The sequence below is a fragment of the Heteronotia binoei genome, chromosome 15 (assembly GCF_032191835.1).
Source record: "Heteronotia binoei isolate CCM8104 ecotype False Entrance Well chromosome 15, APGP_CSIRO_Hbin_v1, whole genome shotgun sequence".
Taxonomy (NCBI): Eukaryota; Metazoa; Chordata; class Lepidosauria; order Squamata; family Gekkonidae; genus Heteronotia; species Heteronotia binoei.
In genome coordinates, this window is record NC_083237.1 from 818,491 (window position 1) to 836,680 (window position 18,190).

At 53.0% G+C, this 18,190-nt stretch overlaps 2 protein-coding genes across 3 annotated transcripts in view; one reads left to right on the forward strand and one right to left on the reverse strand.

Moving 5' to 3' along the window:
- Positions 1 to 3,041, reverse strand: part of LRCH4 (leucine rich repeats and calponin homology domain containing 4) — a 59,273-nt gene extending 56,232 nt beyond the window's left edge. The window contains exon 1 of the mRNA XM_060256311.1: positions 2,795 to 3,041. Within this exon, the coding sequence (XP_060112294.1) occupies positions 2,795 to 2,975 (181 nt within the window). The 5' untranslated portion in view covers positions 2,976 to 3,041. The remainder of the gene's footprint in view (positions 1 to 2,794) is intronic.
- A 1,956-nt stretch (positions 3,042 to 4,997) lies between these two features.
- Positions 4,998 to 15,561, forward strand: FBXO24 (F-box protein 24). Of its 2 annotated transcripts, none has more exons than XM_060255666.1 (10): positions 4,998 to 5,329; positions 7,180 to 7,281; positions 7,636 to 7,825; positions 8,116 to 8,354; positions 10,167 to 10,425; positions 12,059 to 12,217; positions 13,093 to 13,214; positions 13,769 to 13,900; positions 14,355 to 14,525; positions 15,103 to 15,561. In XM_060255666.1, the coding sequence occupies exons 1-10, from the start codon at positions 5,243 to 5,245 to the stop codon at positions 15,430 to 15,432; spliced, it is 1,791 nt and encodes a 596-aa protein (XP_060111649.1). In that variant the 5' UTR covers positions 4,998 to 5,242; the 3' UTR covers positions 15,433 to 15,561. The 2 variants fall into 2 exon arrangements, with proteins under 2 accessions (XP_060111649.1, XP_060111650.1); XM_060255667.1 differs by having other exon boundaries at positions 4,998 to 5,190.
- The last annotated feature ends 2,629 nt before the right edge of the window (positions 15,562 to 18,190 follow it).

The following is an 18,190-nucleotide window of genomic DNA, read 5'->3' on the forward strand; positions in this document are numbered from 1 at the left end:
CCAAGGCTGAGCACAGGAGCTTCAGCAAGTCTGACGCAGCAGAGCTCTTCTCAAGGAAAACTCCGGCCTTCAGTCCCTAAGGAAGAGCTGAGACATTCTGGCTGCACCCAGCAGGAGCTGAGAGAGAGGCTGCAACGGGGAAAGGAAGCTCTTTAGCACTCTGCAGGCCCAGCCCCACTCCAACCTGCAACAGTTCTCCCTTTTGCAAAACTTACAGGCTGAATCTCCATGATCCTTGTGCCCTGGCAGAGGCAGTGAGGAGGGCTGCGGCCCTGAGACCATGGCACTGCAGACAGCAGAAGCAGCCAAAGAACGCCACCTGCCACACCCAAAGTAATTGGCCTCCAGGTGCAGAGGAGCGAGGCTGCCCCCGGTGCTGCCAAAAAGAACCAATTTATTTCATGCCACCTCTTGCCGTGCGCAGGATTCGCCAGCCAAAGTCCCCCACGGAAACACTTCTCCATAAAACACATCCTTTACTTGTGCAATGCCCCATGGTCAGCTGCTTAGGCAGGGCAGAAAAAAAGGAACCTCCGTTTTCAGAGATGGCAGCTTCTCAAGACCGTCAGAATGAGCTGCAGGAAAGGCCACGGCTGCTGTGCCCGGCTCACGAGGCGTCTGGCTACTGGCTGCCGGGCTACATGGAGTCTGGGCCTGATCCACCATGGCTGCCCGGTGGAGCAAGGCCTTCCAGCACTCGCAACAGCTGGCCAAAATGCTGGCAGCGTGGAAGTCAGCTGTCCCTTGAGCAGGAAGCCAGATGCATCACAAGGCCTCCAAAGAGCTCCGTGTCTTCCTGGGAAAAGGCACCACTGTCCTCCTCACCCACCACACAAGCTGTCCTTGTCAGTATCTTCCCTGCCAAGCAAGCACGTGGACTATGCCAGACATCCTCAGTCCAAAATGCCAGCAGCTTGCGGGGGGGGGGGGAGAAGTCAACCATCTGCAGCAGCCCCAGAGCTCCTCCCCACAGACTGACCGTCACAATTGCACAAGCCGGCAAGGAACATTTGCAGAGCAGCACAGGAAGAGGGGGGGGGGGGCTTCACAAAGCAAAGACTCCTCACCTCCTCGGCCTGCTTTGGCCCTCCCCCACAAATCTGAGCTCCAGGCAGCCACAACCCAATCCACTTCAACCCTCCATCTAAGCCTCCAATCAGTTCAGCCACGCAAGCCCGCTGCAGAAAAAAGACGAAGAGGTACACTGTGGCCCCCCCAAACCCAACAGATCTACTGCAGCAGATGCTTTTGTGGCTTCCAGACCACAAGTTTCACGTTATGAACCTGACAATGGAAGCTGCAGCCCACCTTTAAGATGCCACCCACTTGTTCCTGCTTCAGCCTTCTGATCACAATGATTTGTGAAGCTCCTCCCTGGCAGAGAGAGGCAGAGGGGAGCCGCCATGGCAATGCAGACTCCCAGCCCAGAGCCAGGCCACAAAGAGGGCCTGCTGCACCGTGCAACAGGTAGACAGCTTCCAAAAGCTCCGTCTGACAAAAACATCTGCACTCCTGCCTGTCTCCCAGGCATCCCAGCAGGGAAATCCAACAGCAAGGTGAACAGCGACCAAGATCTCCCTGCCTCCATTCCCACCTCAAGAGGCCTGAAGAGTCAGCGCAGAAATCCCCCAAATAACCCGCATCTCTTCCACCTGGCTTTCACAGAGGCCACCTAAAAAGCGACATCATTGCAACCCTCTGGAGTGACCAGTTTATCCATCCGCTTCTTCAATCAAAAGCTCGCCCCCAGGAAAAGGGAGCAGGCAGCCTTGACAGAGGTCCTGGTGAAGGAGTGTAGCCGTCAATGGCCAGGCAGCAGGCACTGGCTGCAACCCTGATCTTCAGCCCCTTCTCTGCCCCCCATCGGTTTTCCTACAATCTGCTCTAGCCGTCATTCACTTTAGGCACCTCAGCATCCCGGATATTTAGGCTGCCAATCTGCGTGCGTGGGCACATCTGCTCTTTGGGAAGCTGACACATGCAGGGCCCAATGCCGCCACAACCAGCAGATGAGGGAAGAGAACAAAACAGGGCCCCACCTGCCCCCCCCCCGTTCCCTACAAGTCAGCTACCCCCAGCAGAAGCTTAGCAGACCTCTCCTTTCACAGAACAGGCCACAGAGGGAATCCTGCCTTATTCCCCAGCCGCTTTCCTCCCCCACGCAAGTCTTCCTGCCAATCAAGCCTACACTGCAGAAACCCAAAGTGGATCCCCCCCCTCGTGGCAGACGAGGACGCCTCCTGCTTTAAGCCTTCCTGGCATTTGAAAGGTCTGCATCATCAAGAGCCCCCTCTTCCTCCAGAAGTGAAGCTGGGAAAACGCAGAGAGATCTTTGCATTCTCCTCTGGCTCTGCAGGAGACCACCTCTCTGCAGACAGCTGCTCGCTCCTCCAGTCAGTGCGGATTCCCTCAAAGGAAACTTAGCAGTCCCTCCTCCTGCGTGGGGTGCCAGGTCTTCCGGGAGGCCTGTCCATTGCCAAGGAGATAGCCCAACCCACCCTGCCACTCAGGGGTCTTCACAGCAAGAGCCTCGGAAGAGGCAGCCGTGGAGAACTCGCACTCAGGCCCCTCCTGCCGCCGCCTCGCGCCAGTCCCTTGCAACGTGGCCCACCTGGCAGGGCTCAAAGAAGCCGAGCACGAGGTGGGCGGGGCCTGGAGGCGAGTCCAGACATCAAAGGCCTGCGGGGTCAAAACCCTCCCCAGGGGGCGGAGCCAAGAGAAGACCGGGCGAGGGGACTGGGGGCGGGGCCAAGGGGTGTCGGGGAGGGGCCAGGCTTCCGACCACGCCTCTCACCCGCCTGCGTGGTGTCGCTGAGGTCCCAGCGCCGGGCCGCTCCCTCGGGGAAGTGCCTCAGGTGCCGGCCCGCCAGGCTCAGCTTCCCTGAGGCCGCCGCTTCTTCCAGGGCGCGCTCGGGGCCCGGCAGGAAGGGGGAGGGCGGGGGCAGCGGCTCGGCCCCGCCCTCGCCCGCCGCCATGCCGCAGGTTCCGCTCTTCCCGTTGCGGCAGCGCCTGGCCGAATGAACGCTCTGAGGCGGACACAGCGAGACCCCAGCCAAAGGGGGCGGGGCGTGAGGCGACGTCGTAGCCTATCAGGAGCCGGCCGCGAGGGTCGTTACCAATCGCGGGAAGGCAGGCGAGGCCGTTAATACCAGGTAGCCAATCCAATGGAAGCATGAGATTCAGATCTTCCTCTTTTCGCTCCAATCTACTGCCGGAGGCTAGAGACATGGGACGTTAGTGGGCTTCTAGCCAATGAGTCGTTCTTGAAGCGCACTGACTGCCATTTAAACCAATCACCGGCAAGAAGGCTGTTCGCCCGGCCCCCTTTTCCTTCGGTGCCTGGCACCGACGCGCGTCTTCTCTTTTCGGCAAATGAAATTCGATGTGGGCGGGATGTGTGTGACTATTTCCCAATCATTAAGGGCCGATTATCACAGCCTGCGGGAGTGGGCGTGTCCCAGTTTGTGAATGACAGCGGTTTTACCAATCAGACAAGAAGGGACGACTCCCAGCGCTTTCGGCGGCAACGATTGAAAGACTGGCAGAGGGAGGAGATGCCCTTGTTCCCTCTTGGGGCAACAGCCGGCCCGGAAAGGGAAGAGTGACAGCTCGCCGGCAAATCCACAGAACAGTCTCCTCAGGAGAGTTGACCAATCGGGGTCAAAGTTACCTCAGGGGGGAGGCGGGTCTACAACTTTGAAAGATATGGAGCCCGGCCAATCAGTAACAGGAGAGAGGGCCGCTTGCCCTTGACTGACAGACCGCTTTGCCAATAGCGTTTGGAGCCTGAGCGGAACCAGGGCGGTAGCCCAACCCCCCCTCCAGCAATGGCTTCTGCGGGGTGGCCCCGCTGTGTTCCCTTCCCTGGCCTCCCACCCGAATCTCCACAGATTCCCCAGCCAGGAGGGGGAGAACCACAGATTCCTCCAGGGGGCAGAGCCCAGCCAGGCCCTGGGGCTGCCCAAGCACTTAAAACATTCTTTCTTACAAATATAGATACAAGACATAAAAACAGCAACATTAACACCACAGTTTCAGGCTGCTGGGACCTTAATCGAAGGTGGTCCTAAACAAAACCCGTTTTCCACCCGCTCCCAAAAGGCCAGGGACACCTCCCTGGGAAGGTTGTTCCAGCATTCCGGGGCCACCACCAAAAAGGCCTGCCCCTCTCTCCTGTGCCCGCGGGATGAGCCTGGATTGAGGGGGCCAGTCAGGAAGGCCTCTCCCTAAATCTAAATTCCTGGGCAGGGGTGAAGGGGAGAAAACCCTCCTTCAGCACGCTGATCCCAAGCCAGATAGGGCTTTAAAGGAGAAAAGCAACATCTTGGGAGCAGACCGGAAGCCGGTGTAATGGCTGTGATGTTGGGGTCACATGCTCCCAATAGCTGGCCCCAACCAGCAGTCAAGCCATAGTGTTCTGCAGGGGCTGCTGCTTCCAAACACTGTTTGCCGGTAGCCCCAAGCAAAATATATTGCAGTAGTCCACTCTAGCTGTAACTAGGGCGTGGATCACTGTGGCTAGAGCAGGCTGAGTTAGGAATGGCACAACTGGGGCACCAGCCAAAGCTGGGTGAAAACCCCCTGAACCACAACCACCACCACCACCTGGTTCCCCATATGTATTGCTTCAACCCTTGTTTCCCCATAAAAACAGGTTGCTTACCTGTAACTGATGATCTTCAAGTGGTCATCTGTGCAGTCCCACACATGGGTCTTGCCGCAGGCAACGGATCCATACCTCCGAGGCAAGACCCATGTGTGGGACTGCACAGAGACCACGATGAAGATCTGGATACATACAGCTCCCCCCAGCTGCAGAGAGAAGAATGATACAGTCAGGCAGCACTCCCCAGCTGCAGACCTGGTTTTCCAAGAGAGGTATAACCCCCAAGCAAGCAGAGGAGATCTCAAGTCCCTGGCTTGCCTTTCTACTCACCAAGAGAACCTCCGTAGTGTGCAGCAATCATGGCTGCCTTTGTGCCCCAGGACCACGAGGGTCCTTGGCACGCGGGTAACAAAGAAAGCCCTGGAGGAGCACTGATGTCACAGTGCCCCAGTTACCGGGGGAACCCTGGGCTCTGTGAAGCCAGCAGGCCTGCTATTATCACATAGTGCCATGTCCCCTAGGGCGACTGACCATGTGGACAGAGGCATTGGAAAGCCTTGGCCATGCTGGGCCCAGCAACAAGGGTGGGTCTGAGAACTCACCCCCACCGCACAGGCTCCAGCTGGGTGGGCAGACATGAGCGACAGGCGCATTGCTCGAAAACTCAGGAGGCGAAAGCTCCAATGTTTCTCCCGCATCTCTAGCACTGAGGAACCATTTGGAGTGAGCATGCTACATTTGCAAAGGAAGGTTGTCAAGAGCAGGCAGGGCATGTGTGGGGAGTGGGGGGAGAGGACACATTCTGCTGCAGGGCTCAGTGCACAGGCCCCACTGGGCTTCTTCCTCCGTTTGCTTGCACCCGGACAGCCTGATTTAAAACTAATCCAGTTTAGGACCAAGACTTGCATTCTTTTAAATAATTGGCAAAATCCACACCAGTCGACTTTTTACCTAGCAGGTCTTGACTCAGCCGTGCTGTGCGCATGATGTAGTGGCACTCGATGTGCCATGTAAAATATTGGAGAAGTGCGTCAGAGCTGTATTTGTTGGTTCACAGTAGGAATGCGTCTCAGGACATTCCAAATATAGATCAAAGGAACAAAATTACTGAGAAAAGACAATTTCTTGTTTACATTGCCATGTTTTTAATTACCCTGTGAATGATCTGTAACAGAATAGAATCCTTTCCTAGCATTCAGTGCCCACAAACATCAAGAAAGATAAAAGCTTTCTGGCCAGTGGAGATGTGGCTTTAGAGAAGGGAATTTGTGCCCCCTGGTGCACATCTAGGAAAATGCATCAAGAATTGGCATCCTGTAGTAGTAGAATAAAGTTCGGGTCCAGCGGAACCTTTAAGACCAGCAAAATTTTATTCAAGGTACGAGCTTTCGTATGCAAGCAAACTTCTTTAGATAAAACGAGATGAAAGAAAACCATTCAGGCTTATAGGCAGGGCTGAAAGCAGATTAGCATATAACACGGTGATGACATTTTGAGAAAACAGGAACAACAAGCCAGGTGTATGGGGTCAACAGCTGTATTAATTCAGTTATGGGGGAACAATGGTTGAAGCAATAAATATATTAAAATAGGAGATAAGTATGTAAGAGAATCTTTTCTAATTGTGGGTATGTTAACTTAGATTCCTTTACAACCCTGTTTGCCTCCCCTCAAGCGGGAAGGTAACAAGCAGCATTTTTTCCCCCTTTTTGTTGGAGTGGAGTGCAGTATATTTCAAGTTCACTGCATTATATTACAATCAGTATACATTGCTCTAAATACTATACCACTATATTGTTCTTTATAGGTGTTAAATCAGGAAAAAAAAAATCTATTCCTATATATTGCATCGCATTACAAACAGTATTCCATTATATTGTTTTTAAAAGGTAGGATTTGGAATATGCAGACTTGACCCCCCACTGCCATGGAAGGCCGCAGGGTAATCCTGGGCCAGTGAAACACACTCTGCCTAACCTACCTCACAGGGATGTTGTGAGGGGGGGAAAGAAGAGAGAAGAATTATAGAAACCACTTTGGGTACCTATTGGGAAGCAAGCAAATGAAGTAAAAATGGATAATAAAAGATTTTGTGCATCGTCTCTTAGACTTTGAGTATTGATAAAATCCCTCATATTCCATTTGCCCAACAAAACTAAATTAGTGTGAATCCCTTTTCCAGTCAGTTTTAACTAGGAGGCTTCCGCTGCCCCCCAGTGGGCACTGAGAATTCCAGAGCTGGAGCCTCTCCTAGGCAGCTGGCAGAGGGAGCCTCTGGGTCACATTAGAGGCTTTCCTGGCAAGGCTTCTGGGTGTTTTAATGGATGTGCAGAAGCCAGAAATTCCACATTTCAGCCTGCAGCCCCTGAAACACTGCCTGCCATGCAGCTGCTAAAGGTAGGAGAGCCTTCCCAGGAGACTAAAAGTGTCAGTCCTAGAAACTCAGAAGAAGTGAGTCCTGACCGAAACCTGGGGTCCAGCACCTCTATTTTCTTTTTTCCAGTTGAAGCACTGGAAGTAATATTGTCCAGGCTTGCTCACTCTTTCCCCTCATTTCCTTTCCCCCGCCTCAGCAGCCCAAGAAGAAGCAACGCAGCTCATCCACTGAGACACCGGAAGAAAGGAAGGACAGAGGAAACTCCTCCGCCTCTATCCAGATTTTCCCTCCGGAGCTGGTATGTGAGAGAGGGGTTGGGGAGCTGCAGGGTGGCCCTTCCTGCCCAGTTCCAGAGGGCAGCCACGATGGTCAGCAACAGAAGGGTTAGATTTGAATCCCGGAGCACCTGGGAGGCCCACAAGAGCTTCCAGGTGGGGCTTTCAAGATTCACCCCTCCTCCCACCTTCTGACTGGGAGAAAAGGATCCCAAGGTCTCCATTCCTACTCCTGTCAGACCAAGGGAGTTTGGACTCCTGGCCACATGTCCCCTGAAACTCTTCTTGGCCTCAGAAGCGATACTGGATTCAAATCTAACTGCCCTGCCTGCACAGTGACTGAGCCTCTTTTCTCTCTCTCTCTCTCTCCCGCCCAGTTGTACTACATCATCTCCTTCTTGCCAGTGAAGGACATGGTCGCTCTGGGCCAGACCTGCCGGTACTTCTATGAGGTGTGCGACAGCGAGGGTGTCTGGCAGAAGATTTGCCGTCGCCTGTCCCCTCGGCTGCGGGATGAGAACTCCTTGGGCGGCAGCCGGCCCTGGAAGCGCTCGGCCATCCTCAACTGTCAGTATAGCTTGGTGTGGAATGGGGTGCCCGGAGAAGTGGGGAAGCCTTGCCCAAGGAAGGGTGGCGTTTGCACAGGGGAGAGAGTCCTGGGCACAGCGTGGGGGAGGAGCCCTTGTGCAAGGGGGAGGAATGGCAGCAGGTTGGAGAAAAGAAGGCTGAGCAGAAACACCAAGTGAGTCTTGCACCCCGCCCCTTCCCCACACCATGCAGGGATGGGAAAGGTGATGCTGAGCCAGATCCTCCAGAGAGACCCAATTCCCCTGCCCTGGGGTCTTTCTGTCCCACAGACACCAAGGGCTTGTACTTCCAGATGTTCAGTGGCCGCCGGCACTTCGTCAGCAAGACAGTCGCCCCGCTGCTCTCGCACGGCTACCGGAAGTTCCTGCCCACCAAGGACCACGTCTTCATCCTCGACTACAATGGCACCCTCTTCTTCCTCAAGAACGCCCTGGTCTCCTCCACCATGGGCAACGTCCAGTGGCGCCGTGCCTGCCGCTATGTTGTGCTGTGCCGCAGTGCCAAAGATGTACGTGCCTGGGGGGGGGGGGGACACTTGCCTTACAAGAGATGCTGAAAGGGGGGCAAACAGTGTTTCATTCCAGTGTTGCATTCACAGGGAGCACAGAGGCATGGCCCAGAACATGCAAGGGGTGGAGGGGAAAGTCTCTCTTGTTAGCAGGTTCTAGAGAAAGAACATCTTGCTGCTGCTGCTTTCTTGTCTCTGAGATACCTAGCTACCAATTAGAGAAGGGCTACTCTACAGTGGAGGGACCTCAGAGAAGTTCAGACCCCTTCCTGGGGACCTGCCCTGTTCAGTCAGCCAGGTGGTCAGATGGTGGAGGTGGCCTGCCAGAGAGAGGAGCTCTCCAGGGGCACAGATGCCCTCTTGAGGAGGCAGGTGGCCTCCTGCAGCTAGTGCTGATTGGTGTTCCTGATGCCTCAGGGAAACCTTTTCTGTGAATCTTGGTCAAGGAGGGTGGAGGAAGGTACTTCAGGGGTGAATCTTGAAGGCTCCTGCTTCCGTTACCCACTGCCTTTCCAGTAACTTCTGCTGCAGGCCTCACCGTGTTTCCTGAGCAGCAGCACCCTCTTCCAGTGAAAGAGAAACAACAGGAGCTGGGACTGGGGCTGCCCTCTTTTTTCTCTGAGCCACTGTCAGCAGCCCCACACACAGATATTCTCCAAATGAAGTTCCTGCCGGGAGGGAGGGGTGGGAAACCTTCCCCTCTTCCATGACAGAAAATGGAGAAATGGGAGTCCCTTAAAATAGAAGAAATGGCCAACGAATCTGAAAGCCCATCAGCAGTGAAAGAGTGGGGAGGGGCCCTGCCTCAGTGGCAGATTATCTGCTTGGCATGCAGAAGGTCCCAGGTTCAATCCCCAGCATCTCCAGTTAAAGAGATCAGGAAGTGGAGTTGTATAAGAGCACCTTAGACCCTGGAGAGTCATTGCCTGTCTGAGTAGACAGCACTGATTTGTTGGACCAAGAGGCTGATTCAGGATAAGGCAGTGTCCTGCATCCCACATGTATAAGCAGGACAGAGAAGAAACAGTCTTCAGCTACACTGTGTGAACCATACTCTTGTGTCTTGATTCAAAACAGATACAGGAACATGACCTGAATGAGGAAACACCATACGTAGATAGGGGGGAAAGAAGAACCCATGGATGTACTCAATGATCCTTCTTCATCTCTACCCATAAGAATGATGGAGGATGGAGCCTGAGAAATTAATAGGCCTAAGTCCATTCTTGAACTAATTGGAAGGTCCATATTTGGAAGGCAGGCAGCCCTAAGTTCGGTCCCAGGCACCTCCCTCTACCCTGGGCTCTGTGAGCCAGGTGGATCAACACTCTGACTCAATATAAGGCAGATTCCCTAGAGAGAGAGAAAAACTCACAGCCATTATGCTACATTTGCTCTTAAATAAAATTGGAGCCTTGATTGGCTTGACTCCAGGGGGAGAGTTAGAGGTGGAGACTGTAATCTGGGCAGGGGCTTGGGAGAGCTAGTTTAGGGTGAGGTACTGAAATCATAACCCCTTTTAATATTCAGGTATTGGCAAGTATAGAGGGTTAGTTCTGTTCCCTGTATATTGCGCTGCGGGCTTGCCTAGGCCTACAGAGACTCATGCTGCAATAAAGAGTGTACCAGTTGACCAGTCATCTTTGCCACAGCAGTTGGCAACCTTTTGATGCCCAAAAGGAAAGAGATATTCCAGTGCAGAAGATTACCTTTCTGGCCCATTTGTTTCCCCCTTTAGAGAAACACTAAATACAATTCCCTGCAGCAATATTTTGAGTTCCTTGGTATCCTTTCTTCTTTTTCTGTCTGCAGTTTGCCACGGACCCCAGGAGTGACACTGTGTACCGCAAATATCTGTATGTACTGGCAACCCGAGAGCAGCCCATAGCCACAACGATGGGGCGCGGTGAGGCTGGAACGGCTGCCAGTAGCCGCCTCTGTGACTGCGTGGAGGTCTACCTGCAATCCAGCGGGCAGCGAGTGTTCAAGATGACTTTCCATTTCTCTATGAAGTTCAAGCAGATTGTGTTGGTGGGGCAGGAGACTGAGAGGTCCCTCTTACTTCTGACAGGTGAATTATTATAGAATCAGAGTTGGAAGGGACCTCCAGGGTCATCTAGTCCAATCCCCTGCACGACCCAGAAAATTCACAAATCCCTCCCCCTAAATTCACAGCAGCAGCATTCCTGTCAGATGTCCATCTAGCCTCTGTTTAAAAACCTCCAAAGGAGAGCCCACCACCTCCCAAGGAACCACTGAGGAAATGCTCTGTCAAGAAGTTCTTCCTAATGTTGAGCCAAAACCTCTTTTGATTTAATTTCAACCAGTTGGTTCTGGTCTCACCTTCAGAGACCATAGAAAGCAACTCTGCACCATCCTCTGTATGACAGCCCTTCAAGTACTTGAAGATGGTGATCATATCACTACTCAGTCTCCTCTCCAGGCTAAACATACCCAGCTCCCTCAGTCTTTCGTCATAAGACTTGGTCTCCAAACCCCTCACAATCTTCGCTCCCCTCCTCTGGACTGTTCCAGCTTGTCTATATACTTCTTAAAATGTGGTGCCCCAAACTGAACACAATACTTCAGGTGAGGTCTAACCAGAGCAGAGTACAGCGATACCATCACATCACGTGATCTGGACGCTAGACTTCTGTTGAAATTGCATTGGCCTTTTTAGCTACCACATCACACTCCCACCTATTGTTCAATGTATGGTCAACTAACGAGTCCTAGGTCTTTTTCTTGCTTTAGCCCAGTTTTCCAGCCTGTCAAGGTCATCCTATATCCTGACTCTGTCTTCTACTGTATTTGCTATCCGTTGCAATTTAGTGTCATCTGAAAATTTAATAAGCATTCCCTCTATTCCTTAATCCAAATAATGTATAAATATATTAAATTAAATATATATTAATTTATTATTAAATTAAACAGGTCCCAGGACAGATCCTTGTGACACTTCACTTGTCACTCCTCTCCCAGAGGATGAGGAACCATTCACCAGCACTCTTTGGGTGCAATCTGTCAACCAGTTGCAGATCCAGCTAACGGTAATAGGATCCAAACCACATTTTACCAATTTTTCAACAAGAATATTATGTGGAACCTTATCAAAAGCCTTAATGAAATCCAGATGCAGTATGTCTACAGTAGTCCCCTGATCCAGCAAGGTAGTAACTTTCTCAAAATGAGATAAGGTTAGCCTGACATGGCTTGTTCTTGAGAAACCCGTGCTGGATGTTAGTAATCACAGCCATCTTTTTTAAATGTAAGAGGAAAGAGAGAGACAGTGAATTACTGCACCTCATGGGCACAGGGTCAGCAAAGGTTTGGGACAGAGAGCAACCATGTCTTTAGATTTAACAAATGCCTTTTTACACCTCCACTGACTGTTCTCATTCCTGAAAGAACTTCTCTTCCAAGCAGACCATGCCTATTGCTCCCAGACCTCTTAATCTCGTAATGTTACCAAATGGGACATGTACCATCATTTCTTCTGTCTACTATAGAGAGTCTTTCTACACAAGATAGCTCTGAAATGATTTGCAAGGAAAACTACAAAGGAGCCTTTGCATGCTGTGCTCACGCAGTCCTTACAGAGGCAAATCTCTCTCCTCCCAGAAAGAAGCCCATGCCTGCTTGTTTGGTGCATGCGGATGCAGCCTCACATTCTCCACCTTGTGGGGTGGATTGTTTCTCTGCAGAGGAAGGGAAGATCTACAGTCTGGTGGTGAATGAGACACAACTGGATCAGCCTCGCTCCTACACCGTGCAGCTGGCTCTGCGCAAAGTCTCCAAGTGCCTCCCCCACATCTCTATCCGCCACATGCATTCAAACCAGAGCAGTGCTCTCTTCCTCACAGGTAACTCTCTGCTCTGCTGGCAAGATCAGTCCCAGGCCAAAGGCAGACCCAGACTCTGCCCAGACCTCCTCTCCGTCTTGCATCTTGACCAGCACTGCTGCCGCCACTGCTGATTCCCAGCTATTAAACTGCAGATGCTGCCTGGCACTTAAGAGCTGCATTGACCACAGCCAGCCGGTGAGGCAGTGATTAAAATGTCGGACTAGGATCTGGGAGACCCAGGACTGGATCCTCCTCCCTCTGCCAGGAAAGCCAACTGGGTGACCACAGACCAGCCCCACACTGGCAGCCTCACCTACCCCACAGGGCAGCGGTGAGGATGAAACGGGAGGAGAGGGATGTAAACTACTTTGGGTCCCCAGGGAGAAGAAAAGCAGGATATAAATAAAATGAATAAAAACGTTACCACCATCACACAAGGCAGTCAAGGGCTGAGAAATGGCCAGTGGGGACTGAGGGAGAAAAGCACAGGTGGAGCCAGAGGTTTGGGGAGAGGATGCTGGAGGGAACATCTTTGTAGAAGGAGGAGGAGAGAAGTGGCCGAATGAACACAGAATGAGAGGCTATTTCAGGCAAGATGCAGAGATGGAGATGCAAGCAGGAGAGCAATCGTGGTGTGGGGAAAGCACAGAGCAATGATAGGTTCAGGCAGAGAGGAGGGAGGTCAGACACTGTGGAATGGAGTTTAAAAAATGAGGTCTGGAAGCTTGACGTTGGTACACTAAGCATGGTAGAGGCCTATTCTGCTTTAAGCCAAGACTGCAGCAGAGAGGACCCTCCATACTAATTGGTGCCCCTTTTGTTTTGCCTCGGGGACACACACATTCTGCGCTGGGGGAGATGGTTCAGCCCGTGATCCTCTCTCCCCTCTTCAGATGAAGGTGCCGTGTACTTCGAGGTCCACTCGCCTGGTGTCTACCGTGATCTCTTTGGCACCCTCCATGCTTTTGACCCTCTGGATCAGCAGATGCCCTTGGCCCTCTCTCTTCCAGCAAAGGTAACACAAAGTGGGTCTGTGCCCCCACCCCAAGCTTTGGACAGCACTGGTGGAGGAAGTGGTACAAGACGGGTCTCTGGGATTTCAGTATCAGGAACTAGGGGGCTGGTGGCTGGCCTCTGTCCCCATCCCCTTCCTGCCCTCTGGCCGCAGGCCACCCTCTCTCCTTGGGACTCCAGCATCCACGGCTGTCACAAGCAGTGGGCAGCTAGATAGTCCTTCTCTTTGCCTGACCACAGTGTAGGTTGTCCACACTGCTAGAGCAGATGACAAAACCAGGCCATCTGGCCTCCTTGTCCAAAGTCTGTAATGAAGGTTTGCAAGGGCTGGCATCCCCTCGTATTCCTGACTGCTCTCCCCTTGACTCTGAGGAGCTGCAGTCTGCAGTCCATGGGCAAATGCTCTTGAGGAGCCAGGTTTGGCATCAGCAGGAGGCTGTGAGGCTGAGTGGCTGCTAGCCCTGGTTCAAATCATGGCCCAGGATGCTCCACTCTTTCTGCCTTATCCAGTCATGCCCTCAGCCCTTTCTTTGCCTCACTTCTCCTTACCTCCAGGTGCTTACTTGTGCCCTTGGCTACAACCATCTGGGGCTGGTGGATGAGTTTGGGAGGATGTTCATGCAAGGAAATAACCGCTATGGCCAGCTTGGCACAGGAGACAAGATTGACCGTGGGGAGCCTGCACAGGTGAGATGCCAGGGGCGGAGAGCAGAGTGCCCAACTGAGATGCAGAGGGAAGGGGGAGCAGGCGGCCTATACGATGTGCAGAGAGGGGGAGCGGCAGACCGTCCAGTCCCCATTCTGTCTCCCGAGGGGTCAGCGGTCCTGGGAGCCAACACTGGTGAGCCTGGTCTGCCCAGTATCAGCCTCACTCCCTGCAACAGCATTAGGAGAACCCAAATGATTTTGAGCTCAGCCTGCTTTGGGCCAAGTCCGCCCCATTCTGTGGGCTGTGCAGCCACAGGTGAATATTCCTGAAGACATGAAATCATACAGAAAAAGAGTTGGAACACAATTCTGTCTTGAGTCATTCAGTCTGATTCAACCCTGCTAGTTGCAAGAAACTTCCCAGATACAGCTGGAGGGGAGGGGAAGACTCTCTGCCCTGCTCAGACACCTTCTCTGTTCTCTTCCCATCCAGGTGCACTACCTGAAGTGCCCCATAGACTTGTGGTGTGGCCTCAACCATACGCTGGTGCTGAGCCACAGTGGAGACCTTGGGAAGGACCTCATGGGCTGTGGCTGTGGTGCTGGAGGGCGCCTTCCTGGGTGGCCAAAAGGCAGTGCCTCTTTTGTCCGGCTGCACCTCAAGGTGAGGGGCACCCCCTGTGGTGAGGGCAGGAGGGTGGCCACCAGGAGCATGGTGCAGGGACTCCTGCCCAAGGTAAGCATCCAACATGGGAGGCAGGCATTCCTGGGCAATCCTCATCATCTGAGCTTTGGTCCCCCTCCACCCCACAGCCAAGCTTTCTTTCTTTTGTGTTTGTTTGTTTTTCCAAAGAGCAACTTTCTAAAGTTAAAAGCAGAGTATTTCCTCTTTCAGGCCAAGAAGTTCCCAGCAGGTCTGAGTGAGCTTTCTCGTGGCTCAACAAAGGTTGAGGCATTCACTGAGTGCCTCCCTCACTCCCTCCTTATACCTTTTTCCAAAATGTTTTCTCTACTCACCACTGAATAGGAGAAAGATGACATAATTTGGCATAGAACAAAAACTCCCCCAAACTGAGCAAGAAAAAGGGTCACCCGCTTTTTGCAAGGCATGCAGTGTTGCCTAAGGGACCCAGTGGATTGCATGCTGCTGAAGAGAATGTCTCGAATTCCCAGAAGCCCTTCTCCTTCTGGCACACGGAGCCTCTCCTGTGCTGCTCTCACCTGAGCTGTCCCTGCTGCAGGTGCCCCCCTGTGTCCGCCGCATCTGCTCCACCCGGGAGTGCCTCTACATGCTGTCCAGCCATGACGTTGAGGAAGTGCCCGCCTACCGAGAGCTGCCCGCCAGCAAGGCAGGACTGCTGCCTAGCGACACGGAAGCCATGGCTGCGCAGGCATGCGAGGAGTACCTGAGCCAGCTGCACAAGTGCCGGACGCTAGAGGGGCGCATGGCCAAAATGAAGGAAGCTGTGGGCAGCATGCCCCTCATGACATTCCAGAAAGACTTCTTCTGGGAGGCTTTGGACATGATTCAGCGGGCAGCTGAACTCCGAGGTTCCCCTCCTTCCAGCTAGCTCACAGACCGTGGCTTCCCCCTTCCTCCTGTCCCTCCTCCCCTGTACACATCATGGATCGTGATTAAGAGATAGAGAAGACTTCACAGTGAACAATTGGGAATAAATAAACCACAAGAACAGATCTAATGCTGCTTCCACTGGACCATGCTGGGGTAAGTGACAAGGAGCCGTCCCAGGCCATCCGGAGGACAGGGAATGGTTGGTGTGGGATGAGGGATGCCCTCCAGCAGCAGGCCTTCCCTTCCTGCCTCCTCATCTCTGGCCCACCTTCTCTAGAAGCCCTTCAGCCAGCTAGTTTCAGAGGGGAGCCCTGTTGGTCCGCTTGATTCAAGTCCAGGAGCGCTTCAGAGACCAGGAAGATTTGTGAAAGTCTGAGAAAGGGAGCTTTGATTCTTGAAAGCTTCTACCCTGTATTGGTCCGTCTCTCGGGTGCCAGTGGACTTGAATTCAGCTGTTCAGCCCGTCAGTTATGAACAGTCAAGAGGCTACAGAGCCATCTCTGTTCCTCTCCCTGCCCCTACCCCAGTGAATGCGGGTTAGAGTGTCAGGCTAGGTTTGAATCCCCCACTCTGCCATGGAGAATGGCTAGTGCCAATCACACCCTCTTAGCCCATCTTAGGATAAAATGGAAGGGAGGAGAATGATGTAAGCACTGGGGAGAAAGGCAGGATAGAAATTAAATAAGAAATCTTTTACCAGCGGAGCGGCACACAGTCTGAGGAAGGGACAGCTGCGTGTCAGTTTTAGGGCACTGTGGGCACTGCTCAACGCGAAGCATGCTTTCTCAGCTTCAGAGGCCTGCCCCGCCACATCTCTAGTGGGGAGGACAAAGCCCTGCCAGAAATGCCCTCTGATCCCAGGACTAAGTCTGCCCAGTGCCCAAGGATCCTGGCAGGCGCTTCAGGATAGCCAGAAGCTTTGCTGCTGCAAAGTTCCCAACATTCCTTAGGGTTTGTAGAATCTTTCGGGCTCAAGTGCCGTGTTCTACTGGAGAAAGTTTCCCTTCCAGACGTTTCGTTCTCAGCTGCGGAGAACATCCTCAGTGGCGTTGCAGCCGGAGCAGGCGCTCTGACCTTCTTGGCTGCTGTGCATTGAGTGGGGCCAGGGCTGCTGGAGAGCTGCTATTTGTAGGCTGGAGGGGGTGTGATGAAAGGGCAATTGGTTTGTGGATGTGCCCATTGTTTGGTGGGGCTTCATGGAAGGGTAGTGATAATTCCCAACATTCCCTCTGGGAGGCAATGGAGAGAGAAAGAGAGTGGCCCAAAGGGAGATCAGGCACCCAACAGAACGGATGTGAAGGCAGCTGCAGGGCTGATCAGAGCAGCACTTGGAGAGTAATTAACGAGTGGAATTCACTGCCACAAGACAGGACCACGTCTGCTGTCTTAGATGGCTGAGGAGGAGGAGGAAGAAGAGAAGAGAGGTCTGCCAAAGGATCTTAGTCATAATGGCCCAATAGATCCTCCATGTTCAGAGGCAGCGCACCTGCCTTCCTCACCCACTTGTAGGCTTTCCAGAGGAATCTGGTGGGTTGCTGTTCTGGCTTTCACTTACACCAAAATGTACCCCCAATCCAGACATGGTCAGGGGGTTTCCTCCTGTCTTTAGCCCCACCTATTAGCACAGTCACTCTGTTCTGCATTCTCCAGCAGAATGAGGAGCCTGGCTTGGCCTTTGCCGAACTCTGGAAGCTCAAGGACTTCTGGGAAAGAACATGGTCAGGTTTCCCTGCCCTAGACTAACTCTCATGCTCTTAGCTCAGCCCACCTTGAGAAGGAAGCCTTTTATGCATTCGTTCTGTGAGAGAAGCCAGGTCCAGTAAAACAGCTCCGCAGACTCACCTTAGGGGATGGGCCAAGGCATTGCATGCACAAGGTCTCTAGAGAGCAGGAGACCTCTCTGAGCCAGTCAGAGGAGACCATTGTGAGCAAGGGGGCGCAGGAGTCTGCCTCCGCATGAGGCCCCTGGGTATGTTTCTACCTGTCCCTCTTGGCTAATCTGCAGTGGCTGGAGGCGCACTGCCTTGGAACAGTGAGATCGTCTTTCTGGCTGTCATGGCTGGTAAATGCAGCTAGACCCCACGACGACACATACACCTTGTTTTGTAAAGGTCCTGTTCTGCTAAGAGCCTGTGGCAATGAGTTCCACAGACTGACTTCCTTTCCTTCTTCCCTGACCTGCTGCATGTTTTACTGGATATCCCTTGATTGTTGTGTGGATCTTTTTCTTTTCTCTCTCTCTCTCTCACACACACACACACACACACACACAGAGCACTACCCCTTCATGCCACAGCCTCCTCGAAAGAGGAGTCAGGCAGCACCTGCCATCCCTTCCAGCAGCAGCAGAGCTGCTCCCTCAGATGCCGGAAGCCCCCATGCATGACACTGGGGGGAGGGGGGAGGGGGGGCTCCTAGTTTTAAATATAAGCAGACGTTGTCTCCAGGGCACTTGGCCTTCTTCAGTTGTATAAGTTAAACTGAGCCCTCCATTACTTGAATGATCACATACAGAAAACTGACCATACTCAGAATGGAGCTCACACTAAGGTGTTCACCTGTGGAGTAAGTGGTATCAAATGTTCCTGGGCCAAAACGTTTCCTTTGCCCGTGGACCTTCTTGGGTCCAGTCAGAAATGCTCCAGTGGAGGGCTCAGGTACAACTGGAGAAGAGCCAGCTGCCGGGGGGGGGGGGGAGGGGGGGAGGTGTAGGCATTCAAGAACCCCTCCCTACAGGCCATTGTCTGGACTCAGAA